Source organism: Arvicola amphibius, chromosome 2 (assembly GCF_903992535.2).
Source record: "Arvicola amphibius chromosome 2, mArvAmp1.2, whole genome shotgun sequence".
Classification (NCBI taxonomy): Eukaryota; Metazoa; Chordata; class Mammalia; order Rodentia; family Cricetidae; genus Arvicola; species Arvicola amphibius.
In genome coordinates this window covers 148,954,796-148,982,074 of record NC_052048.2, presented here as the reverse complement: position 1 = coordinate 148,982,074, position 27,279 = coordinate 148,954,796, and the positions used below count along the sequence as shown (strand labels likewise).

The 27,279-nt window shown below is 45.7% G+C and overlaps 1 protein-coding gene across 1 annotated transcript; it reads left to right on the top strand.

The window, feature by feature from the left end:
* The first annotated feature begins 742 nt into the window (after positions 1 to 742).
* Positions 743 to 26,271, top strand: Nub1 (negative regulator of ubiquitin like proteins 1). Its single transcript, XM_038318436.2, has 15 exons — positions 743 to 817; positions 4,388 to 4,505; positions 8,200 to 8,367; positions 11,246 to 11,304; positions 12,095 to 12,165; positions 13,930 to 14,112; positions 14,274 to 14,362; positions 15,962 to 16,068; positions 18,585 to 18,768; positions 19,961 to 20,068; positions 20,554 to 20,706; positions 23,087 to 23,233; positions 23,905 to 24,000; positions 24,782 to 24,959; positions 25,586 to 26,271. The coding sequence occupies exons 1-15, from the start codon at positions 747 to 749 to the stop codon at positions 25,762 to 25,764; spliced, it is 1,911 nt and encodes a 636-aa protein (XP_038174364.1). The 5' UTR covers positions 743 to 746; the 3' UTR covers positions 25,765 to 26,271.
* Positions 26,272 to 27,279: the final 1,008 nt, after the last annotated feature.

Here is a 27,279-nt window from a genome sequence, read left to right as displayed (position 1 = left end):
CATGGTGGCAGTGGGTGGAAATGGGTAGCATGGGGACCTGGGAGCTATCTAAGTTCACCAGGAGGAGACCCTGGTGAGATTGCGGAGGGTGGTGTGAGGATCCTTCAGTTTAGGAGGACTCCCTAGGTCGAGTCGAGGGAAGACGGTAAAAGGTCCAGGAAAACAGGTCTTGTCCTACCCTCTGTCAAGGTTTTGGAGGAACAAAGCCAAATTCAATTTTCTCTGATCTCAGAAAAACTGGGTCTCGGAGAGAGGTCCGGGACCCGGTGACTGCTGCATGCCTCACCAGCTTTCCTCACGGAGCCTCTTAACCTCCTCCTCTGCAACTCACCCCTCCCGTTTTATCCTTTCCACAGCTCCAAGCACAGTCCCCCAGCTTCAAGCTTCCCCCTCACCCCTTCCCATATTAGCCTCGCCCCTCAAAGTAGCCGCCGCGCCCACAGATTGACTGACAGCCATCTCCGCCTTCGCTCCACCCCCTTCACTCCCGCCCATTTATCCTCGCCCGCCCCGCCCGCAGTCCTCCCCGCCCGCAGTCCTCCCGGCTAACATCTTCGCACTTGCCCCGCCCCTTTAAGCCCCACCCTTTAAGTGCTAGCCCCGCCCACCCACTCCCGCGTCTCCCCCGCGGCTTCTTTTCCCACTCTTCTTTGATCCTCGGCCCCACCCCTCCATGAAGCCCCCGCCCACAAACCCGCCTTCCGGACAGCGCGAGGGGGCGGGGGGCGGGGCCGGCCTCACCCGGAATGAAAACAAACGGCGGCCTCTGCGGCATCCGGGCACTCAGCAGGTCGCGGCTGGCGCGGCAGTGGCGCAGGTAAGGCGACTGCGGCGGGCACCGAGCGGGGCCTGGGCCTGGCGGCGCGGCCGAGCCAGCCGTCGGCGCGGCGGGAGCGGCCGGGTGGACGCAGCGGTGCAGGCTCGGGAAGGAGCGGGAGGAGGTCGCTGCGGGCGGGCCTGAGGGAGAGGGACACCTGCCGTCAGCCTGAGTTGCCCTGAACTGGCTGCCCGGGCTGACGTGCCCGGACTGCGGATCGTTGTGGGTGAGGACACGAGCTTTCTGGCCCAACGCTGTTCCTGCCTCCTTCCCTTGCTCTTACTTTGAAGTACGAGACCCCAGTCGCGTGTTATTTCCCTGAGAGAAAACTTGTATTGAATGTGCATGAGTCTAGGCGATCTGGATTTTACAGAAGTGAAAGTGAAAATTTCAACGTTATTTCCTAACGTTTTACTTTCGGTTCTGAACGCTATTATTCAGGACCGTAAATGGTTTTCATGTTATGATATGGAACACCGAGCGACAGGCCCCAAACTTGAAGTTCTCCAGTTAAAACGTAAAACTGGGCTATTAGATTTTCTTCCTTTTGACCTAACACCTGTCACTCTTTGTTTATAACCAGAGCCTCATACTTTGGAAAACGGTGGTTTAATTTAATTATTTAATTTAATTTCTTTTTTAGTAAACAGTGTCTCACTATGTAGCTCTGGTTGTCCTGGAATTCTCTGTGTAGAATATGCTGCCCTTGACCTCATGAGAGATCCTGCTTTTGCTCTCTAGTTCTGGGATTAAAGGCGTGCAACAGTATGGCCAGCGACGATGTTTTTTTTTTTAACATTAAATCTTATTTAATACCGGGCGTAGTGGCTCATGCCTTTAATCCCAGCACTTGGGAGACAGATGCAGAGGCAGACCAATCTCTGAGTTCAAGGCCAGCCTGGTCTACAGAGTGAGTTCCAGGACAGCCAGAGCTAAGTAATGAGTATTGGCTGGTTTTCTGTCAACTTGACAGAAGCCAGAAAAGAATGAGCTTGAATTGAAGAAATGCCTCCATGAGATCCAGCAGTAAGGCATTTTTTCTGTTAGTGACAAATGGGGGAGGGTCCAGCCCATTGTGGATGGTGCCACCCCTGGGCTGGTGGTCTTGGGTTCTATATGAAAGCAAACTGAGCAAACCTGTAAACAGAACTCCTGCATGGCTTCTGTATCAGCTTTTGCCTCCAGGATCCTGCCCTGTTTGGGTTCCTGTCCTGACTTCCTTCGATAATGAATAGCAACATGGAAGTATAAGCTTCCCAACTTGCTTTGTGGTCATGGCATTTCATTGCAACAACAGAAACCCTAACTAAGACTCCCTGTCTCAGAAAAAAGAAATCTTGTGTGATGCAGACCTGGCAGTGTTAGAACATAGATTAGGGTTGTGATAACCTTATCTCCTTTTGTTAGATAGTGGACTGGTTACAGTCTGGGTGACTGTTTTCAACCTTCTAAATAGATGGTTGCCCATAAATTAGCCTTGCCATTCTCCTTATTACGTGGCAGTGGTCTTTTTCTCAGACTTTTTTAGATTTCAGTCCTGTGTCTGGTAGGTTCAATGACTTGTGTTTGCAAAGCAGGTGCTCCTAAGTAAGGATCAGTTTGTGAGTGACCACACACACACTGTTTATTCCATTCTTCATCCTGACGGCCTGTTTCTCACTCTCAGACGGATCTGAACATTCTTTTAAAAGCATGGTTATGGAATAATTATCACCATACTTGCTTCAAATCAGGTGGATTATGTTCAAAAGACTATGGAGTATTAGCCCTCCATACGAAAAAAGAGAAACATTTAAGTTCTAATAATCCATACATTTTTTTCCACTCTGAAATTCATGTTCATTAGTAAGGAGTGAGTAGCTTCCTTCTTGGTTTGATTTGGCAAACCTTGAAACACTTCACTACACTGCCCACCTGCTGCCGGCACTCAGCAGCCTCCCCCAACTCTGAAATAGTTGTACTGGTGTGGAATATTGCCATAGCTCATAAGGAGAAAAGAAGTTAGATGCTGAGAACGTGCAGCAAGGGGTTGTGAGACAAAGTACAGAGTCCATTTTTGTAGGCAGATAGATGGCTCATGCTAGTTCTGGCACTGGCTGGTGTTGTGGTTTTATAAACCTAGGGCTGGGGGTTTCCCAGCTGTAAAATGATCTAGCCACTGCTGCACTGAACAATAGATGTAGTTGTGCTATTGCTCTCTCAGAAGTACCACCAGTAAAAACAACAGCAAACCATGCGAGCTGGTGTGATGGTTCATGCCTGTCATCCAGGCACTGTGGATGCTGCGGCTTTGAACTTTGGGGCAGCCTGGGCTACAGAGTAAGACCTTGTCTCAACACGAAGTTAAAACAACAAAAAACAAAATAGTGTAGTGCTGTAATTTTTAAATTTTTATTTATTTATTTATTTATTTTATTTATTTATTTTTTTCTTTTTGGTTTTTCAAGACAGGGTTTCTCTGCAGCTTTTTTTTTTTTTTTTTTAGAGCCTGTCCTGGAACTAGCTCTTGTAGACCAGGCTGGCCTCGAACTCACAGAGATCCGCCTGCCTCTGCCTCCCGAGTGCTGGGATTAAAGGCGTGCACCACCACCGCCCGGCTAAATTTTTATTTATTTTTTGAGAGGCTAACCTGGAACTCACATTGATCTGCCTCTGCCTCCCAAGAGCTTAAAGGTGTGCATTACCACACCTAGCTAACTCTTGTTTTCAAAGTTCAACTGTATAAACATTTATTACTGTAGTCCATAGTTCAAGCTATCTTTTCTTTGTGCTTAATTACCAGAGTGGTTAGCTTAGTCTTTGGTTTGAGTTAAAGTAGCCCAGGTGTGAGAATTTACAAGCAACATATATATATATATATATATATATATATATATATATATATATATATATAATGTTTGCTTAAAGGGTTTGTCTTTTAAAAAAATTATCTTTTATGTGTATGGGTGTTTTGCCTGTATGTATCTCTGTATATCAGAAAGGGCCCTTGGATCCTCTGGAACTAAAGTTACAGATGGTTGTGAGCTGCCTTGTGAGTGCTGGGAACCAAACCCAAGTCCTCTGGAAGAGAGCAGCCAGTAACCCCTGAGCTGTCTGGCCAGCCCCTTTCCTTACCTTTCTGAGAATAATAACAGGGTTAGAAATGGAGAGTAGAACACAGACCTAGCATGTGTAACATCTTGGTTTATTACTTTCTTCCACAGGAAACAGGGATATAAACTACTCCTTGCTACATATTAGCAAGTTTGAAATAGTATTTTTAAGCTGGATGTGGTGACATATTATGCCTTTAGTCACAGCACTAGCGAGTCATTGGCTGGTGGTCTACAGAATGAGTTCCAGGACAGAAAGGGCTACACAGAGAAACTCTGGCTCAGGAAAAAAAATAATAATAACAACAAAAGAAACATTTTATATTGGCTTACATATAATTGGATACAGTAGCTTAGATTAAGCTGACAGAGGCACAGAGGGAACTCTACTTTGCAGAACTCCTCAGTGGAGGAGATAATGTGTAAAGCATTTTAAAAAATGAAATGGGTTTTATTGATTTACAGTTTTGCTTTCAAGGATGGCGCAGAAGAAATATCTTCAAGCAAAATTGACCCAGTTTCTAAGGGAAGACAGAATTCAACTTTGGAAACCACCATATACTGATGAAAATAAAGAAGTTGGTTTGGCCTTGAAGGTATTTCCCTTTTACTATGTAAATTTTTGCAGTGCTACAACTTTCCTAGAGAATACTGTTCTGAGGTCTCCAGAAACTACCAGGCACAGCTGTGAAAATTCTGAGAAATACCAAAGCCTGTAGTAATGAACAAATGTAATATAAATTTAATTTTTAATTTTTTAAAATTTAATTTTTTTCAACACTAAAGGTAGAACCCAGGGCTTTACCACCAAGCCATACCTCCAGCTCTAATTACTGGCATTTCATTCTTATGAAAATGTTACCTGATTCTCTAGGTATTGTATTAAGTTATAAAGAGAAGAAGTTTATTTTGGTTCATGGTTCTGGTAGTTCTTCAAGCTTGAGTGGCCCTGAAGCCTTGGAACTTTGTTAAGGGTAGCACACTGTGACACGCCTCAGGGCAGAGAGGACTGTGCTACCAGTCTTATCAAGCACAGCACCCACCCCAATGCACAGCATGTACTGTTTCTGATGAGAGCAAATGACTGCAAACTAGTCCTGGTTAGGTTAGTGTGCTCCAGCTTGTCTAAAATAGCTTACTGTGAAGTAGTGTGGAAGCCAGCAGCAACCATAGGCTCCTACAAGTCACTAACCAGGTGTGGGTCAAATCACATCTCAGCATATCACCCAGCCGCACATCTCAGAGCATCCCCAGTAATGCAGGCATGACTGTGTATACAGGTTGACTGTCCTTGAACTGATGGTCCTGCTTCAGCCATCAGAGTGCTGGGATTTCTGGTGTATACCATAGGCTCAGCTCTATTTATTTTTAACCCAGAATATTTTTTTAAATATTTATTTATTTACTTATTATGTATACAATATTCTGTCTGTGTGTATGTCTGCAGGACAGAAGAGGGCACCAGACCTCATTACAGATGGTTGTGAGCCACCATGTGGTTGCTGGGAATTGAACTCAGAACCTTTGGAAGAGCAGGCAATGCTCTTAACCACTGAGCCATCTCTCCAGCCCAACATGGGAATTTTTAAAAATAAAATACTTTAAAAATCAATTTCAGCCAGTAGGATGCCTCAACAGATAAGGTTCCTGCCACCAAGGCTGGGGACCTTTTGATCTCCAGAGTCTGCATGGTGGAAGGAGAGAACTGACTCCTACAGGTTGTCTTCCAGTTCCCTGTGTGCACCATCCACACAGAAATAACGTAGAAAAAATCACTCTCTGGAAATTCTAATGCCCCCTGAGCGTGGTGGAGCAACCCTGCAATCTCAGCACCCAGGAGGCAGAGAAGGGAGATCAGGAGCCCAAGTCTTAAGGAGTTTGAGGGCAGTCTAGACTACATGAAAGCTGTTTCAAATAGCCAAAACAGAACACCAAACCAACCCACTAATCAACCAAAACCCTAATACCTGGGAAGGGTATTTTTCTCTCCTAATAGCAGGTCTCTCAATTAAGATTTGTTGTGAAGAGACACAATGACCATGACAACTCTTATAAAGGAAAACATTTAATAGGGGTGGCAGCTTATGGTTCAGAGATTCAGTCCATTATCATCAAGGCAGGGAGCATAGTGGCATGCAGGCCCACGTGATCCCTGCTAAATCTTGATCAGAAGGCAACAGGAAATGGACTGTGACATTGAAGCTTAAGCAAAAACAGACCTCAAAGCCTACCTCCACAGTGAAACACTTCCTTCAAGGCCATACCTCCTAATAGTGTCACTCCCTATGAGCTCTTGGGGCCAGTTACATTCCAGCTACTACAGCTGGTAATTCTAACATTTACTCAGCCAACAGTTCGACTTGCCCTTGATACTCACTACCCAGGCTTTGACTTCACAGGTCTCAGGGTGCACCCTCATGTCTATTACCAGGTGCCAAGTATGCAGTCTCCAGGTTACCATCACTGACTGGCTACAAAGTACGGGGTTCCCATGTGTGACAATTTGCTACAATGACTCCGAACTTAGGCCAAGTTCTGGGATTCTAGTTTCCCACAAAGGCTACAAGAGAACAGATATCAGAGGGACAACGAGAAGCCTGAAAGGGGCCTGGTGGGAGTCCCTGCCTCAGAGAGCTAGCTACTTCCCAGCTTCTGGGTGTTTCGAATAGGAATCTTGAGAGACCATCAATTTATGTATTTGGGTTTTTTTGTTTGTTTGTTTGTTTTGTTTTGTTTTTTTGAGACAGGGTTTCTCTGTGTAACAGTTTTAGCTGTTCTGGAACTAGCTCTTCCTTGTAGACCAGGTTGGCCTCGAACTCCCTGAGATCTGCCTGCCTCTGCCTCCTGAGTGCTGGGATTAAAGGCGTGCGCCACCACCACCCGGCTTCAATTTACATATTTGTAATAGAGGCCTGCTCTTAGGCTTGGCTGGTGATGAAAGGTATGGTTATCACTTTCCCTCCCTGTGGGTGGAGGGTGGAACAGAAAGCTTCAAGTTTCTAATTAAGGCTTCCTTTTGTCAACCATTCCTCTAAGCTACTAGGGCTGCCACTATGCCTCATTAGGATGAAAGATGCTTCTGACTAGCTCTACTAGGAACTGGAGATAAGGCCTGTATCTTTATTATGTCTCACTAGTTCTCAAGCCAAAACACCATAGTGAGCAAGTTCAGAGGGCATTAAAAATAGCACATACATGTCAAGGTTTACATACATGTTTTCCAAAGGCACTGTGTTAAAGGCTTAATGCCCAGGGTGGCACTATTGGTGGGTAGTGGGAAGGTCCTTGAGGATAAGGCCAGCAAGGATGGCCACATCCTTTTCAGTTTCCTGGTCCAGGTGAGAAATCTCCTTTACCACTGGGGATGCTCTCTGGTTGGGTGATATGCTGAGATGTGATTTGACTCACACCTAGTTAGTGACTTGAAGGAGCCTGAGGTTGCTGCTGGCGTCCGCACTACACAGTAAACTATTTTAGGAAAGTTGGAGCACACGCTAACCTAACCAGGGCTAGTTTGGTTGGAATCATTTGCTCTCATGAAACAGTACATGCTGTGTGTGCATGGGTGTGTGTATACTGTGCTGGTAGCCCAGTAGGCTTGTTCATACCAACATCACCACAGATGTGTGGCATGTACATTAAAATGGCCACTTCCAGGTCTGGAGAGATGGCTTTGCAGTTAAGAGGCGTGCAAAGGAACACAGTTCAGCTCTTCCAGAGGTCCCGAGTTCAATTCCCAGCAACCACATCGTGGCTCACAACCATCTGTAATGAGATCTGGTGCTTTCCTTGCCAGCAGTACATTGTATGCTTAATAAATAAATCTTAAAAGTCAGAAGGAGGAAGAATGTTGGATCCCCTTGAGCAGAGTTACCTGTTAACTCTTAACCACTGAGCCGTCTCTCCAGCCTCTACAATTTAAAAGAAAATAATTGTGTGCATGTGTGTGGGGAGGGAGTTAGAAGTCAATATGGGGCTTGGTTCTCTCCCACCATGTAAGACCCATAAATTCAACTTAAGGCATCAGACCTGACCGCAGGTGCCTTTACTTGTTAAGCCGTCACTGCTTCTTAAAGTAATTTCTTAGTATATTAAGGTTGCAGGAGTCTCAGCCCTCCTTACTATCCTCCTGGAATAGTCCCAGTTGTTCTCACTTGCCTACGGAGCCTATTTTTACTATCTGTAAATGTTTTAATTTCTCCCTTGCCAGAGTTATGTGCGTTGGGGATTTTTTTCTTTAATACTTTTGCACTGACACTCTGCTGAGCTGCAGTCTGTTTCTCCGCATAGGACCTTGCTAAGAAGTACTCTGACCGACTCGAGTGCTGTGAAAACGAAGTGGAAAACATAATAGAAGAGATCCGTTGCAAAGCCATTGAGCGTGGCACAGGAAATGAGCACTACCGAGCAACCGGGATTGCCACGATTGAGGTGTTTCTGCCTCCAAGACTCAGGAAAGTAAGTAACTGCCCAGTGACGGAGACAAGCTTAGCTCTGTGATCAGGCTTTGTTTTTGGTTTGTTTGGTTTGGTTTTGTGGTGACAGGGCCTTTCTGTGTGGTCATGCTATCCTGGAACTTCATATATAGACCAGACTGGCTTTGAACTCACAGATCCTCCTGCCACTGCCTCCCAAGTGCTAGGATTAGAGGAGTGTCCCTCAATGCCCAATGAGCTGCCGTTTTTGTAACTCTGCAGTAGGGTGCTTAAGGAACTCCATGTATTGAATGGTGGATGATGCAGACTTATTCTGGCACACTTAAGGTGTGCTTATTCAGAATATCACAGGCGTGGGGCATGATGCACATTGTCATCTCAACTCTTGGGTGCAGAGGCAGGAGGGTCCTGGAGTTCAAGGTTATCCTTAGCTATAAAGTGAGTTCAAGGCTAGTCCAGGATGCATGGAAATAAAACAGTGTCACGTGGCCAGTAAGGTGGCTTTAGCAGATAAAGCTCTTACTTATCATCCAGCCTAATGACTGGGATGTATTTATTCCTCAGACCCAAGTGGTAGAAGGTGAGCTGACTCCTACAGTTGTCGTATGATCCAAAATGCTCCATGGTGTGACTGTTCTAAATAAATACATGTCATTTTAAAAGTAAAATTAAAAAAAAAAAAGAACTCATTCATGTACAGAGCTGTGTGCTAAGTTTGTACCCTTTCTAGTTTCATGCTTACAGATACTGAGAAGTAGGGCTGGAGAGATGGCTCAGAGGTTAAGAGCACTGGCTGCTCTTCCAGAGAACCCAGGTTCAGTTCTCAGTACCCACAGTACAGCTCACAGCTATTTTTAACTTCAGTCCTAGGGTGGTCCAATGCCCTCATCCAGCTTCACTGGGAATTGCACACACACATGGTGCACAGGCATACATGCAGACAAACACACCTATACATGTAAAATAAACATGAAATGAAATAAACCTTTAATGTCAAGAAGACACAGTAGACAGCAAGTTTTAGAACCTTATGTATGTAGTAGGGCACTCCTTGCAGGAGTTCATCTTCTATGCTGATGGAGGACGGAGGGTAAGTCAGCTAAGTGCTGAACAGGGCTGAATTGACCTGAGTGTAGCCCCCTTGTCATGGGGGGCCTCATCCTTAGGTAGTACGTGCCTGTCTATTTTCCTGGGAGCATTTTTGCAGCCCTTCTCAGGACCAAACAATATTGGCCATTCTCAGAAGTGAAAGTAGGTGTTTCAAGACATGGGCAGGCGGGATGCTCAGCAGTTAAAATGCTTGCTGAAAAGCCTGACTTCCTTGTGATTCCCCGGTATCCACATACAGGCAGAAGGAGAGAACTGATACCACAGCGTTGTCCTCTGACCATGGCACACCCACAAGCCCCTCTGCCCCATCATAACACACATGCACACATTTTTTTTAAAGGCAAGAAAAAAAACATTTGTATGTGGGCCTGGAGAGCTGGTTCATGTTAGTAAAAGTGCCTGCCATGTAAGCATGGGGACCTAAATTCAGATTCCTTGAATCCATGTAAAAAGCCAGATGTGTGAGGGTTTCTGTAACCCTAGCCCTGGGTGGTACAGGTTTACAGGGTTGTGGATGGATCCCTGAAGCTCATTAGCTAGTGAATCAATGCGATTCTACTAAGAAAAAACAAAAAACAACCTGGATTCAAGGCTAGCCTAGTCTACAATGAAAGTTTCGGAACAGCAGGGCTACACAAAGAAACCATGTCTTGAAAAGCCAAAAAATATAAAGGAAAGAAAGAAAGAAAAGGCAGAAAGTAATCAAGATACCTGATATCAGCTCCAGATTTCACACATGCACACCCATGCTAACAAGTACAACCACCACACATTATAAGAATAAATTGAGTGGCAAGCATTCACAGTAACACCACTCAAAATGGCTAAGGTAGAGACAGTCGAACTTGCATCAGTGGATGTGTGGATAAACAGATACACCCATACCACAGAAGACAGCTGGTGGTACAGATGTACAACACTAATAGTTTATGATATGAAATGAGCCTCAGAAACATGCAGAAAAGGCCTGACGTTATTATGGTTACGCTTCTGTGAAGTGCCCAAAACAGACAACTTTGTAGACAAATAAACGGTTGCAAGGCTGGGAAGAAGAGGGATGGGGTGTAGGGCATGGTGCCTGGTGATGGTGATGAGCTGGAATGTTCAGAAATTCCAGCAGATACCTTCTCTTAAGGTTTGATTTTTATTTTTATTTATTTATTTTTTGGTTTTTTCGAGACAGGGTTTCTCTGTAGCTTTGGAGCCTGTCCTGGAGCTAGCTCTTGTAGACCAGGCTGGTCTCGAACTCACAGAGATCCGCCTGCCTCTGCCTCCCGAGTGCTGGGATTAAAGGCGTGCGCCACCACCGCCCGGCTTGATTTTTATTTTTAATTTTATGTAAGTATGTGTTTCTGGGCTTGTGGATATAAGCAAAGTATTCCCTCTTCCCACTGAGGCCAAGAGTAAATTGGATCTTCTGGGCCAGAGTTACAGTCAGGTATGAGCTGCCCAAGTAGATGCTGGGAAGCCAGCTCAGGTCCTCTGTAGAAGTATTTGCTCTTACCACTAAACCATGGCTCCAATTTCATGAGCTTTGATTATGATGATGGCTGGCCATGGCATGAGTCCCACTGAGCAGTCCTACCGATTGCACTAAAGGGATACTCAGGTCACTTTGCCAGTCTGTGCTGGGCTGTGTTCAACATGTTTCTCTGTATAGGCAGTGCTTTGGTCCTTAAGGAGAACCCCGAGTTTATATCCTGGCAGCACTTCACAACGTCACATGCCTGGTAACAGTTCAAAGAAGTGTCACACTCAAGTACATTTCGTTTTGTCTCTTTTTGCAACAGGACAAGAAAAGCTTGTTGGAGACCCACTTGAATGTCACTGGTAGAGACCTGAGATCTAAGTGAGTATCTGAGCTATGTCTCCCAATAGGTCTGCCCCTCTTACCCTGGTTCATTAAATGCTCTCAAGCTGTCTTGTAAGCTAGGGAGCATGTCCATCATCCCCTTACAGCCAAAGAAATGAAACCTGAAGGCTGGCACAAGAAAGAGGTCATGCTGGGCTCATATTGCTAGGTAAAAGGCAACATGGCTTTCTGAGTGAGAGGCCTGCTCATGGAGCTTCTTGGATGCAGTACAGCTTTCAGAGGGTTGCAGCTTGAGAAGAGGTGCCCAACTTGTAGCTGAGTGAGTGGCTGATGAATGGAAGCAGGAGCCTTCCTTGTACTGGGCAGGGCACATGTTTTATAATTGCATTCTTTTTAGCACTGATTGCTTACAAAGGCCAACCCACGCGTTCTTCAGCTGATTGTCTTGTTTCTTTACCTTCTGGAGAATGAGGAAGCATCACTCACTCAATGCCCACACGTAGACAGTGGTATAGCATAGCCCTAGTTAGAGGTTTCTCAGAGAGGATGCTGGATAGTATGGCAAGGATGTTTTTGACTCCTGCTCAGATGGACAGCCCTGTAGTCCTGAATTCGGAAACAAGTTTAGAAAGGGCTTGGCTCATGGCTTCCAGAAGCCGCCCACTGTACCAGCTTTATTGTAAAATCATGCTAGGAGGTAGAAAGCCTGGTGTTTCCGAGTAAAAAGGTACAAAGTAGCAAAGTGGCCGTCATGATCCAAGTCTTCATAGTATGTAAGAGATGACAAATTTGCTTTCCTGCAGCTTATATTGTTTTTATTTTATAGAATAGCCGAAACTTTTGGATTCCAAGAAAATTACATCAAGATCGTAATAAATAAGAAACAACTTCAACTAGGTATGTCATAGCAAAAAAGGCATCAGCTGTATAAGTAGTGGCTTTTTTTTTGGTTTTTTTTTTCTTGGTTTTCCTCTATTTGAAAACTCCCTGGCCTTGATGCATTTATTATCCAAAGTTGATTATGTTGAATGTTTACCATAATGATAATGTAAAGCAGAAAAGAACATTCCAATAAATATTCACTGGCCCGCTCTGGCTAGTGAGGAAGAAAGACGTTCATTTCAGTCACATAAGATGTTCCAGAATGGAAGTGTGTACAGAGGAGAGGATCTGGGTTACTCATAGTTCTCTCTCTGGGGAGAAAGCTGACCCTGAGAGAGACAGATGGATAAGACTCCATCGGAGCGCTCTGTTTACAGCCCAGGGACTGAGTGTGGGTGGAGAGCAAATGAGCCATGTGAGTCCTCCAGCAGTGAACTCAGCCAGGGAACTTTCCATCACCCAGGGGAGCGCTGACTTCATGAGGAGACAGTTTTGATTATAATTAGTTGGGGGCTGCATGTTTATCATTTATGAGTCAGAATCAGGGTTGCTGCTGAATACAAGGCAGCCCCCACAAAAGCCCCACATCACAGACTTCTGCCCAAGCTGTGAAATGCTGCTGGGAAACCTGTGAAAAGGAAGCTTGTTCAGTACGGAGTTTGTCCTCAGAAGGGAGGCACTGTACTACAGAGTGAATTACAGTGGCTTACAGAGTGGCCACAGTCTGTAGGAGGTATGAGTGGAACCAGAGAGACATTAGGTCTTTAGCATTTCAGGTGGTCCATGAAGTCTCGTGGAACTCTTTTTTGGCCGGGGGGGGGGGGGGGGGGGATGGGTTCCTGGAGACTCAAGAACCTGAGCTTCACCTGTCTGTAGTGTTGGCTAACCTCTTCACTGGACTGGCCACTCCCCTTGTTCTGTTCCGTGGGCTTCTGTGCCTCTTTTTGTTTCTACTTGTTAAAAGAGGAAACTGGCCAGGTGGTGGTAGTGCACACCTTTAATCCCAGCACTTGGGAGGCAGAGGCAGGCAGATCTCTGTGAGTTCTAGGCCAGCCTGATCTACAAGAACTAGTTCCAGGACAGACACCAAAAACTACAGAGAAACCTGTCTCGAATATATATATATATATGAGAGAGAGAGAGAGAGAGAGAGAGAGAGAGAGAGAGAGAGAGAGAGAGAGAGAGAGAGAGAGGGAGGGGAGAGAGGAGAGAGGAAAGCAGAAGCTGAGTTAGGTCCATGGGGTAGAAAGCAGGCACCTGTGTCCTGCTTTTCACCATAGCCAGAGCTGTCCTCACTGTCTCTTGCATGGTGGCTTCTTGAGTTAGTTATGCCTCTACTAGAGGCTAGCAAAGTTTTTACTGATTGTACTTTTGTTTTCCTTTTATGCTGCCTGGCATAGTGCTCTCAAATATTTGTTACTTCAGTATGGTCTTAGGGTAAAGAGAAAGAAAACAGGAGAGAGGGAATGTGGCCTACTGCTCTCTCTGCAAGTGTGAATGCAGATTTTGAAATTCCATTTTCCAGGCTGATGAAGTGGCTTGGTGGATAAACAACATTGGTTGCAGAGCCGGATGATTTGAGTTTGGTCCTAGAATCCCAAGTGGTAGAAGCAGAAAAAGTGGCTCCTGCGAGTTGTCTACAAGCATGTGCACACATGGACATACATGTGCGCACACACACACACTCAAAAATAAATTAATAAAAAAAGGACTCCATTTACTGTAAAAATGGACTGTTGCCCAGGAAGTTTGTGTGACAGGCAGTTCTGTTGTTCCCAGGGAAAAGCCTTGAAGAACAAGGAGTGACTCACAATGTAAAGGCCATGGTGCTAGAACTGAAACAGTCTGAAGAGGATGTGAGGAAAAACTTCCAGGTAGAGGAAGAGGAACAGAATGAGGCGGAACTGAAGGAGAAACGTATTCAGAGGACCAAAAGGGGACTGGAGATTCTGGCAGAGAGAGGTACACAGAATTTTGGTTTGTCACCTCCCTCAGATACAACAAGGCAGCTCACAGAGTACCGTGCCTCTTGTGGAGTTCCTCTCCACAGTATAGCGTCTCAAGTGTTGTCTCTCACTGCCCTTCAACCCTGAGTTAACGACACTCCTATGGCTTTGTTGCAGCTGAGATGGTAGATCCGGAAACCATGCCTTACTTAGACATTGCAAACCAGACAGGCAGGTCAATCAGAGTTCCTCCTGCCGAGAGAAAAGTAAGTACGGGCTGGGAGCCGGCTGGGCTCAGAACAGAGGGCAGAGTGAGGCCCAGAGGCCTCTTAGAATGAAGATTTCTGATTAGGAATCAAGTTTATCTGAGGATTTTGTTTAGTTCCATATCTTTTTGTTATTTTAATGGAAATTTGGGGTAGGCTTCACGATTTAAATTATTCTGCTTAAAGTTAAGAATTAAGAGCTGGGCTGGGCGGTGGTGGCGCACGCCTTTAATCCCAGCACTTGGGAGGCAGAGGCAGGCGGATCTTTGTAAGTTCAAGACCAGCCTGGTCTACAAGAGTTAGTTTCAGAATATGCTCCAAAAGCTACAGAGAAACCCTGTCTCGAAAAACAAAACAAACAAAAAAAGGAATTAAGAGCTAGGCAGTGGTGGCACATACCTTCAATCTCAGCACTCAGGAGGCAGGAGGATCTTTCCCTTGAGTTCAAGGCCAGTCTGCTATACAGAGCAAGTTCCAGGGTAGCCAGGGTTACACTGAGAAACCTGTCTCAAGGGACTGGAGGGATGATGGCTCAGCAGGTGAAGGTTCTTGCTGCCAAGCCTGCTGGTCTGAACTCTATCAGAACCTACATGGTGGAAGGAGAGAAGCGACTCCCACAAGCTGTCCTCTCGCATTCACATGCACTGTGGTACAGCTGTACCTGTATACATAGACATGCACCACAATCAATGAAAAATAATTAAAACTTAAAATAATAAAATGAGGTTTTAAGATAGACATGATGGTGGTACAAGCCTGTAATCCCAACAACAGGGGAGGCTGGGAGCCAAACCCTTATTTAGTATACAGTCTAAGCCATCATAACCTTCTGTGAATGGATTTGGAGGGCCAGCAAGATGGCTTAGCAGGCCAAGGCACTTGCTGTTGAGCATAACAACCCAAGTTCCATCTCAGGAACGTGCATGGTAAGAAGAATCCTAAAAGCTGTCTGTGACCTCCACACATGTGTTGTAGCATAAATGTACACGCACACAAATAAATGTGAAAAAAAGTTGTTTTGGAAATGCTAGCATTGTCAAACATCTCAGAAGTGTGTGGTGATAACGGCTTGCGAAGGTGGAGGATGGGAGACACAGGAGCGTCTTGATAGTAAGAGACCCCAAACCAAACACAAAGCCACAACCAAAAATGAGTGTTTGATATACTCATTTGGACTTACTTGGACATTCTTACTTGGACGTAGCTCAGGCTGGCCTCCACCTCACAGTCCCCCTTCCAGCGTCTCACAGGCCCACATTACCAAACCTGCACACTTCTTAGAAAAGCCATAACAATTACTAGCTGCTTGTCGTCTCTAGGCTTGTAGAAAATTAGAACCAGATCTAGACCAGCAGGTGGGTATAGAAAAAGCTGATAAAAGTGAGGGGTTGATACTACTCAAGACAACAGCCACGTTGACTTGAGAATTTGGCTTTGTTGCTTCAGTGAGAGAAAACTCTATAACGATTTGGCTTTTTAGATTGAGTTGTTTTGTTCTGTCTTGCTTTTCATTAGTGCTAATATGCTTCTTAATTTGTTTTATTAATGCTTTTCTAATATTATTTGAAAGCTGTTTTTAGAATTCCAATTTTTTCCTAGGCCCTTATGTTAGCTATGGGATACCATGAGAAGGGCAGAGCTTTCCTGAAGAGAAAAGAGTATGGAATAGCCTTGCCGTGCCTTCTGGATGCTGACAGGTATTTCTGGTAGGTACTTTTGTATTTAGCTGATACTACAGTAGGGGAAGCTCCAGCACCCTCCTACCAATACCTTCAGACTGATTTTCACTCCACAGTGGTTTCTGGGAGTAAGGAGATAAGGCACACATCAGTTTGTGGTTGTTTCCTCCTTTGTATTTCTTTCTTTTTTCTTTCAAGACAGGGTTTTTCTGTGTAACAACCCTGACTGTCCTGGATCTCAGTCTGTAGACCAGGCTGGCCTTGGACTCAGATCTGCCTGCCCCTGGTATTGGGATTAAAGGCACACGCCACCAAAGCCCAACCCTCCTTTGTATTTCTAACTCCATTTATTTCTACCCTCATATGTAGGCTCTCCACCCCCAGTGTGCTGCCACCAGAGCTGTCCATCACATGGCTCCGCCTCTTGTTGGGAGTGGTGTTGGTGCAGATGGTGATGGTCCTAAATCACAAATCACACCACAGACTGCGCAGTGTGGCTGTCACTCCTCTGCAGTCACTGCCGGATTGCTCTGTCTCATGAACTGTCAGTTATGCTGAGGTGCAGTGTTCACAGGAAGAAAGCAAAATGCCTGGCTCCTTTTACCTTACTTCCTAGTTTTCAGATTTAGTTGGTTTCTCAAAGGTAACCAAACTGAAGTTTGCTTTTTTCCTTCATCAGTATTAACTGGTGAAGCCCAGAGTGAATTCCCTTCTCTCAGCACTTGAGAGGTTGAGGCACAAGTTGTAGGCCAGCCCGGGCATCTCTACAAGTTCTTGTTTTCGGGGGGATATATATCTACGTATACACACATGTTTTTAATGTGGGCTTTAGCACATCTGATCTGGTATACTTAGTGTGTCCATCTTTGACTGGCCCTGGTGTCCTTTTGACCTGGTGCTGGTAGTCTCTGCAGTTTCCCAGGGTTCCTAGTTCCTGTTCATGGAAATAGTACTTAGAGAATGTTAATTTGGGCATGTTGGACACTTGACAGACTTGGTTCTGGGAATTAGTCAAGAGTAAACAACCTATGTGTGAACTTTCTGTCTTGTGAATTCCCATGACAATCATCTATATGTCAAGAAATGAGTACATTTTTTATGTTTATGATAGTTTTCCAGCTGCAAAGGTCAGTGCTGTTGGGTCCTAAATGTATAAACCTCAAGCTATCTTATTACAAAGAAGAGATTTATTGTCCCAGATGCTTGAAAGAAATGGGGCAAGGCTGGGAAGAGTGAGAAGGTATTCTGGGGTGAGGGTCTTGCCATGTGCGTCCCTCTGTCTCTGCTGCTTCGTTTGCTTCTTCTCTTCTAAAGCAAACGCTGCAGACTCTAAGCCAAGTCCTTAAAATCGAAAAGTTTTCACGTCTTTGCATACTTGTTCCTCCCTCGTTAGCAGAGAATATTTTAAATAATGTGTAGAGGGGAAGACTGCCATAGTGAACTTACACAGGCTCATAGTCTGCTTTAGTGGATGGCAAGAAATAGTTGGTCTTGATTCTTTGTGAGCCCTTTTTAACCTTTTCTCCCTGGACAAATAATTTAAATGATTTTCAGATCTCAGATCCTCATAAAAAACAACTGGAGAGATAGCTCAGCAGTTAAGAGCACTGCCTGCTCTTCCAAAGGTCCTGAGTTCAATTCCCAGCAACCACATGGTGGCTCACAACCATCTGTAATGGGGTCTGGTGCCCTCTTCTGGCCTGCAGGCATACACGCAGACAGAATATTGTATACATAATAAATAAATATTTTTAAAAAAACCACATCAGTATCCTCATCAGTTCATGCTATATCAATACATCATAAGTATCAGGTGTAATAAATGCTGTTAGTGCCTTTAAAATATATAGTCATATTTCCCCCATGGTCACGAATGCACATGGTGATCCACTTATAAAGAGCAAGGTTTACTGGCTCATGTTAGAAGGTTTAGCCTGTAACCAATCGGCCCCATTGCTCTGCCACGTCCCTCTGTCTCTGCTGCTTTGTGGTGCAGATGTGTGGCTGAGGAACTGAACTGTTCATCTCCTCATTGTGGAGGGAAAGAGTAGTGAATGTGATGAGGGGCAGTAGAAATACTCTAGTGTGACATGATAGAGATTTGTGAGCGATGAGAGAAGGCGTTGAGAACTGTGCCAAGGCACATGGCTGCACCTGCTAAAGAGCAGTAATAAAACAGAGAGTTATTGAAAAAAGACACTGAGCTTAGGTTATCATTCTTGAATCTAATTCTCTTTACACGTTACTTGTACTCTCCTGGCATGGAGAACCTTGCTACTGTTTCCCTAATTGCGTCCTCAGCATCAGTATTTCCAAGAAAAAGACTCCTGTGTCGTGGTGATTGTGATTCATAGCCAGGGCTGGAAGCCACTATGTCTGGGCCAGATGCCACCATGCTGCTGTTGAGAATCCTGATTTTATTTATCCCTTCAAAATTGTATTATTTTAAATAAATGCCCCATTAGTTAATGCTACAAATGCAGTAAGAGCTGAAAGCTTTCTGGGGACCACAAAACCGCATTGACAGCTCTCTTCTCCTGCAGTGAGTGCAAAGAGCTGCTGGACACTGTGGACAACTATGCGGTTCTCCAGCTGGACATTGTGTGGTGCTACTTCCGCCTGGAGCAGCTGGAGTGCCTGGATGATGCAGAGAAGAAGCTGAACTTGGCCCAGAAGTGCTTTAAAAACTGTTATGGAGAGAATCACCAGAGACTGGTCCACATAAAAGTACGGAACTTTTTTTTTTTTCCCGAGACAGGGTTTCTCTGTAGCTTTGGATTCTGTCCTAGAACTGGCTTTTATAGACCAGGTTGGCCTCAGACTCACAGAGATCCGCCTGCCTTTGCCTCCCGAGTGCTGGGATTAAAGGCGTGCACCGCCACCGCCCGGCTATGATTGGTTTTCTGAATCCACTTCTGGGCACAACTACTCCTGTTCAGATGTGGGACTGCTGCCAGCAGTGATTTATCTAGACAGCAGTATAAAATGGCCTCTTTGTAAACCAAGGCTTGGTCTCATGAGTCTGGCTAAGTTTTTTTTTTTTTAAACTTTAACTTTATTTCATGCGCATTGGTATAATGATGTCAGATTATCTTGAATTGGAGCTACAGACAGCTGCAAGCTGCCATGTGGGTGCTGGGAATTGAACCAGGGTCCTCTGGAGGAGCAGTCAGTGCTCTTAACCACTGAGCCATCTCTCCAGCCCCAAGTCTGGCTAAGTTTTATTTTATTTAATTGGTTTTGTTTGAGGCAGTTTCATGTAGCCCAGTCTGTCCCTGAACAACTCATCCTCTTGCTTCAGCCTCCAGTGTGCTTGGATTACAGGTGCACACCACTTGTGCAACTTAGTCCCGCTGCGTCTGTGCTGTTTGTAAAGTCAGTTTTTTTTTTGTTTGTTTTTTGGGGGTTTTTGTGTTTTTTTTTTTGTTTTTTTTTTTTTTTTTGTTTGTTTTTTTTTTTTTTTTTTGGCTTTTCGAGACAGGGTTTCCCTGTAGTTTCTAGAGCCTGTCCTGGAACTAGCTCTTGTAGACCAGGCTGGCCTCGAACTCAGAGATCCGCCTGCCTCTGCCTCCCGAGTGCTGGGATTAAAGGCGTGCACCACCACCGCCCGGCATAAAGTCAGTTTTCACAAACCCTACTCTCAGTCACCCTGAGCAGGAGAGAATCCGTCTATGATTTATTCATGGCCTGTAGTGGTTGGAGATAGGTGTCTGACTGGTTCCTTCCATGTTGAAGAGGCACTGCTTGGGAATCTTACACTGACAGTCATGATGCCTTGGACAGTCTAGTGCTGTCACTTTGTTCCTGTGGAGACATGGGACAGTTAAAGCGGTGAGAGTGCTACCCTGAAATTAGAAATAAGACAGCTTATTAAATTAGAAATAAGACAGCTTATTCTTTTTTCTCCCAACAACTCTAGGGAAATTGTGGAAAAGAGAAAGTGTTGTTTTTAAGACTCTACCTGCTTCAGGGGATTCGGAACTATCACAGTGGAAATGGAGAGGAGGCTCGGGAATATCTCAACAAGGTAAGTAAGGCTGCTGAGTCTGTCCTCACCTGTGCCCCTGTGAGTTGGCAGTGGAGTGCTCTGTGGTCGTGCTCAGACTGACCCTTCAGGGCCCTGCACCTCCCTCCCATCCTCTCCCACACACAGTGTGAACACTTGTATCTGGGAGGGTTCAGACAAGATGCTGCAATAAGGACATTTCAAAATGACAGTGGCTTTATTGGGTAAAGTTTCTGCCCTGCTATCTAGCATCTAGCTAAATGCAAGGAATGTATTACAGTCGCTCAGAACCTACAACACTCAGCCTGCCTGCTTATGCTATATTGTAGGTTGTGCAGGCAGAGATGGTGTTGTCTGTTTTCGTTCCTGATGGTTAGACAAGCTCCCTTCAGTCAGAATCACACATGCAGTAATTCTCATTGTGGCCTCACTTCTGGCTTAGCGTTGCTAAGCTTTGATGTTGCTACTGTTGTGTGAGTCTTCTGTTGCTTCCTGTTTGTTTGTAGGCGCGCCAGCTCTTTAAAGAGCTGTACATTGATCCATCAAAAGTTCACAACTTGCTGCAGTTGGGGTTCACTGCCCAGGAAGCCCGGCTCGGCCTGCGGGCTTGTGATGGGAACGTGGACCATGCGGCCATTCATATTTCCAACCGCAGAGAGGTAAGTTTTCACTTCTTTCTTCAGCACCCATGAGGCTCGGACCCTTTGAAAAGGTTAAGAAACAAAGACAGTACAGCTTCTTTTCTGAACGGGGGTAGGAAAAGACCAGAGAAAATGCCAGAAGACATTTGAACGAGAAGGGACTCCAGATCAGGAGAGCAGAAACACATTTCCTTCCCTTTTGTTTATTTGAGACGGGCTTATATAATCCAGGTTGGTCTCGAACTTGCTGTAAACCCAAGGGTAACCTTGAACTGCTGATGCTCCTTGCCAGTAACTGAGGGCTAGGATTACGGGCATTCTCCACACACACTTTTCTGCAATGCTGGGGATGGAACCTGGAACTTCAAGGATGCTGGGCAAGCGTCTGTCAACAGGGCTGCATCCCCACCAGATTGTCTTAATTACATCAGTTTTGAACCAGGGCAGCTTCCTGTCACAGTGGCTAGTTAAACCAGCAGGCTTCTCTCAGGATCTCACTTGATACCATATTGTATTTCTGGACAGTCTGGGAGGCCACAATGCTAGTTTTGGATTGCTTTCTTGCCTGGAAACATGTCAGATCAAGAAACAAAGTCTTTTTCTTTTTCTTTTTCTTTTTTTTAATTGATTTTTTTATTGAGCTCTACATTTTTCTCTGCTCCCCTCCCTGAATCTCTCCTCCTCCTCTTCAATCTTCTCCCAAGGTCTCCATGCTTCCAATTTACTCAGGAGATCTTGTCTTTTTATACTTTCTACTTCCCATGTAGATTATATCTATGTAAGTCTCTCTTAGTGTCCGCATTGTTGTCTAAGTTCTCTGGGATTGTGGTTTGTAGGCTGACTTTCTTTGCTTTATGTTTTAAAAACCACCTATGAGTGAGTACATGTGATAATTGTCTTTCTGTGTCTGGGTTACCTCACTCAAAATAATGTTTTCTAGCTCCATCCATTTTCCTGCGAATTCAAGATGTCGGTTTTGTTTGTTTGTTTGTTTGTTGCTGTATAATACTCCATTGTACAAATGTACCACATTTTCCTTATCCATTCTTTGGTCAGGGGCATTTAGGTTGTTTCCAGGTTCTGGCTATGACAAACAAAGCTGCTATGAACATAGTTTAGCACATGTCCTTGTGGCACGATTGAGCATCTTTTGGGTATATACCCAACAGTAGTTTTATTGGGTCTTGAGGAAGGTTGTTTGCTAATTTTCTGAGAAATTGCCACACTGACATCCAAAGGAGCTGTATCAGCTTACATTCCAACCAGCAATGCAGAAGTGTTCCCTTTTCCCCACAACCTCTCCAGCATAAGTTGTCATCAGTGTTTTTGATCTTGGCCATCCTTACAGGTGTAAGATGGAATCTCAGAGTTGTTTTGATTTGCATTTCTTTGACTAAGGATGTTGAACATTTCCTTAAGTGTCTTTCAGTCATTTTAGATTCCTCTGTTGAGAGTTCTCTGTTTAGGTTTGTACTCCATTTTTTTTTTATTGAATTATTTGTTCTTTTGGTGACCAATATCTTGAGTTCTTTGTATATTTTGGAGATCAGACCTCTGTCTGATGTGGGGTTAATAATGAAAATCTTTTCCCATTCTGTAGGCTGTCGTTTTGTCTTGTTGACTGTGTCCTTTGCTTTACAGAAGCTTTTCAGTTTCAGGAGGTCCCATTTATTGTTTTTCTCAGTGTCTGTGCTGCTGGGATTATATTTAGGAAGTGGTCTCCTGTGCCAGTGCATTCAAGTATACTTTCCACTTTCTCTTTTATAAGGTTCAGTGTGACTGGCTTTATGTCGAGGTCTCTGATCTATCAAAGAAACGAGGTCTTAAAGCTGCAGTCTTTTATAATAAGCTTACAAAAGAGAGTTCAGAATTCTAGTGTTGGAAGGGAGGGACCTCGTCTCACCCAGTTAGTTGTACAGCAGAGAACTTGAGGTCCAGAGCAAGCTGGGATTTGCTGTCAGTCTTCTCTCAAAGCTGGCATAGTCTCCTGGGGCTTTCCAGCCAGACACTCTTCTTGTATGGATCCCATTTCCCAGGGTAACCCTGAAGTACAGCAGTTCATGTACCACAGAAGGGGCAGGAGAAACTCTTCTGCCATGGTATTATAGCTGCTTACCTTGGGAGCCTCCAACACCTCAGCACATAAGAACCTGCCTGTTCTTATGCTGAATGCTTGGTTCATGAGGTGCTGGGCTAATGCTGTTTCCACTCCTGATCTCAGAGCCTAGTCCTAACCCTATCCCTGTGCCCCTTGCCTCTTTTCTTGGCAAGGATAGGTAGGGGTCCCTTTTTGCTTAGTTGTTCGCCAGCCCAGAGACCTTGAGACACCCTGCAGAACAGAGCCTCAGATTCCTACGCTGCCTCCAACCCTAACTCAGAGTGACTTGGTTTCCTAAAGGAACTGGCCCAAATAAGGAAGGAGGAGAAGGAGAAGAGGAGACGCCGCCTGGAAAATATCAAGTCTTTGAAAGGAATGGGCTACTCCACACATGCTGCCAAACAGGCCCTTCACCAGGCCAGAGGCAACCTGGACGACGCCCTGAAGGTAATGCTTCTAGGCTTCAGTCTGAGCAGCTGGCTACACCCCACTGGTCTGCCTCCAGGCTGTTTCCACAGCCTTCTTGTGCACTTCCTATATCTTTGTGTAGATGGGGTTGCACGTGCACCCATCTTTTCCCCATCCTCTGCTTTGTGTGTGTGTTTTATGTTTTTTGACAGGAATCTGCCTGCCTCTGCCTCCTGAGCACTGGGGTTAAAGGTGTATGCCAGCATGCCCAATTTGTATGTAATTAAAAATGAGAATGTAATTTGACTATGGAACTTGAGATTTCTGTGTTATGCAAACATGAAAAGCACATTAAATTCTAGCCATCTGAAGAAACCAGTGAGCTTGAACAGTTAGTTTCAGTAGGTCACGAAGCTGGGGAGAGGTCAGTCAGAAAGGACTTGTCTTGTATGAGGACCTGAGTTTGAGCCCCAGGGCTCAGGTTAAAATGCTACACATGTGGCGGGGCACATATTAGTACTGGGGGGGAGGGAGGGTAGAAACAGGATCCCTGGATTCTAGCTAGCCAGTTCCCTTTCCTGCTTCAAGGTACTCTCTGCACAGCCAATGGTGACAACCCTACACTCATTTGTCCCTCTAGTGGACAGCTCTGGGCTGTACACCTGCATGTAAGACAGTCTGCGGAATAAAGGGTGTCCCTGTACTTTCAGATTCTCCTCAGTAACCCCCACATGTGGTGGTTACAGGACTCAGACTCTGAAAACAGCAGCCATCAAGCAAGTCCTTCCCAGGAAAGCATCGACCAAGTGAGTGACAGGCGCTGCGTCTTATGTGGGCAGGGCTGGCTGATCCCAGGATGAGTAGGATGGTGGCAGGATGGCATGCGTCTGCTGCTAGGCTTCAGGCAGGACCCACCATCCCTGTAGTGGGGCGGATGTGGGTAGAGGGTTCGAGTAAGGCACTTCTGTAGAAAGGAAAGGGGATGGGCACGGACCTTTGGTCCCAGCTCCTAGAGAGAGAGGCGAGCCTGAGTTCAGAGCCAGCCTGCTCTACATAGTAAGTTCTAGGCCAGGGCTATATAGTGAGATTCTGTCCCCTAAAAACAGCAAGAATGATGGCCTGCAGCAGGAGGTACCCTTTGCCTTCATTTCTTGGTTGCCCCTTCCCATATTCTACTGCTAACATCAGTCCTGTTTCTCTGCCTGGGACCTAAGAGGATGTCACTATCCGTGAAACTCAGCCCACCTTGAGCCTCATGAGTCTTCATCCACACTTAGACTGCCCTTTAGCGTGTCCCACAAATTGTGGCCACTTAACCTATGGTACTCATAGTTAGATTTTCATGACACTTGCTTTTAGCACCATGGTGACCAGTCTTGAGGTGAATGCCTAGCCCCTGTTGACACCTGATCTTCAGAGCTCTTTCTGCATGGCCTGACATCTTCTGGGACTGAAGAGGATGAATGCAGCGTTCTGTAATTATACTAACCTAGGAAGCGAGGTTGTCCTAGCTGTGCTGTGAGGTGACAAGAGCACGGATGTGAGCCGAGCTCACGGTCACAGTCCTAACCCTGTGATCTCTCCCAGCTGGTGTACATGGGTTTCGACACAGTGGTGGCTGAAGCAGCGCTAAGGGCATTTGGAGGCAATGTCCAGGTAGCAGCTCAGACCCTTGCGCACCATGGAGGAAGCCTTCCTCCAGACCTGCAGTTCTCAGGAGAGGACTCCTCCTCCACAGCATCCACATCCCCATCTGACTCTGCAGGTAGGTCTGACGTATGGATGCCTTACTGATAAATAGCTGTACTCTCCCAAGTTTGAGCTAGCAGCAGCTGTGAGCCTGATGTAGGTGTGTCTTCTATCTATCTGATGATTTCATTGGTTATTTAATAAAGAAACTGCTTGGCCTAATAGGTTAGAACATAGGTGGGTGGAGTAGACAGAACAGGAAGAAGGAAGTGAGGTAGATGGCTCAGACAATTGCCCTGCCTCTCCTCTCTGAGCCAGATGCGATGAAGCTCCAGCCCAAGATGGACGTACACTAGAATCTTCCCAGTAAGGCACCACTTCATGGTGCTACACAGATTATTAGATATGGGTTAATCAAGATGTGAGTAAGAGGCTGAAACTAATGGGCCAGGCAGTGTTTAAATGAATACAGTTTGTGTGTTGTTATTTCGGGTGTAAAGCTAGCCGTGCGGGATCCAGGTGGCCAGGAGCGGGGCAGCGGAAAGCAGCCCGCAGCTCCTCACTACATGAGCCTAAGGCAGAGGCTGACCTGGAGGCTGAGGGGGAATCCCGGGGATTCTGCCAGGACAGAGTGGCTACCAAAGGCATTGTCAGGGTTACCTCTCCTGTGATCTGCTTATCCCTGTGGTATTTTCATTGCAGGGACCTCTAGTGCCTCAACAGATGAAGACATGGAGACAGAGGCTGTCAACGAAATCCTGGAGGACATTCCAGAGCACGAGGAGGACTACCTGGACTCAACTCTGGAGGACGAAGAAGTCATTATTGCCGAGTACTTGTCCTATGTGGAAAGTGTAAGGTCAGCTGCAAAGAACAACTGAACAGAAATGAGTGCTACGTTTCTGCCTATAAATCTGTCGTTGTGAATGGTCGAATGCAGCTCTTCTTTGCGTTCCTCTTGCTTTTCAACGATTTTGCTCCAAGTAGGCTTTTTCCTCAGGTACAGGGACCCAGCATAGTGGGAAAGACGGTCTAGAAAAGGGGGTCCCTGGCTCCGCTGTTCCCCTTCTGCCTCCCGGTCTGCATCTCTAACCCTGTCACTGTCCGTTTCCATCAGAACTGGGGAGCAGGCTTTCCAGTGGAGGCAGGGTGGTCTGCAGAGACGGGGACTCTTGTCTCCTGTCTGCCTTTCACTAGCACTAGTCACTAGTCCTGTGCACTTTCCTCCCGCCCTGCTGCTGCCCTCCTCCACCGCCTCTTCATTCCAAGTGCTGTGGGTGCAATGAGATACAGGCCGCAGTCCCACACCAAATGGTGGCAGATACCTTGATCTTGAAATGTCAGTGTTTGTGCTCTTAGATCAGTAAAAATCTGTACTTAAAATTCAAGGTTGCAAATCAGTTTCTGTGAATTCCTCATACAAAGTGAAAGTCTCTTAAATCGAAGTTTTAAATGCTAACCAAAACAATTTTTTAGTTTACATTTTTAGATTGCTGTCATAAAAAACTCACTGATAGCTAGAAGACCTGAGTCTGAGATGTGCTTTCTCAAGTCTCTTGTTGGGTCACAGGACTGTTCCTAGAGGGGCCTGTCAGCCTCTGGTTGGTTCTTCCTGGGTACGGATGGACCAGATGGATAGCCTTCTAGCACCCAGGGCATGGCAGCAGCCAGGTATGGAATGAGTCAGGTTCCACTGTGTCCCAGAGACCCAAGGGTCTCAGTTCACCTGAAGCCTTGACAGCAGACTAGGCTGAGCAAATAGAATTGTTTCTTGCTTGCTTTTTTTTTTTTTTTTTTTGATTACATATATTTATTTGTGGGGGGGTAGGGAAAACATGTCATGAAGAAGACTGGGGTTAAGAAGACAACATGTGGGGATTTGTTCTCTTTCCACATGTGGGTACCAAGGACTGCACTTAGGTTGTCAGGCTTGGTGGCAAGCCCCACTCCCTGATGAGTCATCTCATTGGCCCCCTTACTATTCTTTGGAAGTGGATGATATTGATGGAAATAAACGTGGAGAATGCAGTCGGATGTCTTTGGCCTAGCTGCAGTGAGTTGCTTCCCAGTTGTTCACATGATCATTCCATTCTGTGAGTTGAGGGTGAGTGGAGCATTACCCTCCAAAGCAGCAAGAGGCTGGAGTGTGGCTCCTCAGCAGAGCCCTGATGGGCCTGTATGGGTTACACCTCAAGCATCAGCAGGGTACAGGTATGACCAAGAGTGAGTCTCAGCAAGGGGCTGTGAAGCAGGCCACCAAAGTGTGCCTTCACAAGTGCAGGGCATGTGGAGTTACCTTGAAGCTGCTGGCCAACCAGGCACCATCCTGGGCATAGTGCCAGCTGTGCTCTCTGGATTCCCAGCTGTTTAAATGCTGATGGAGAACGCAGGGAACC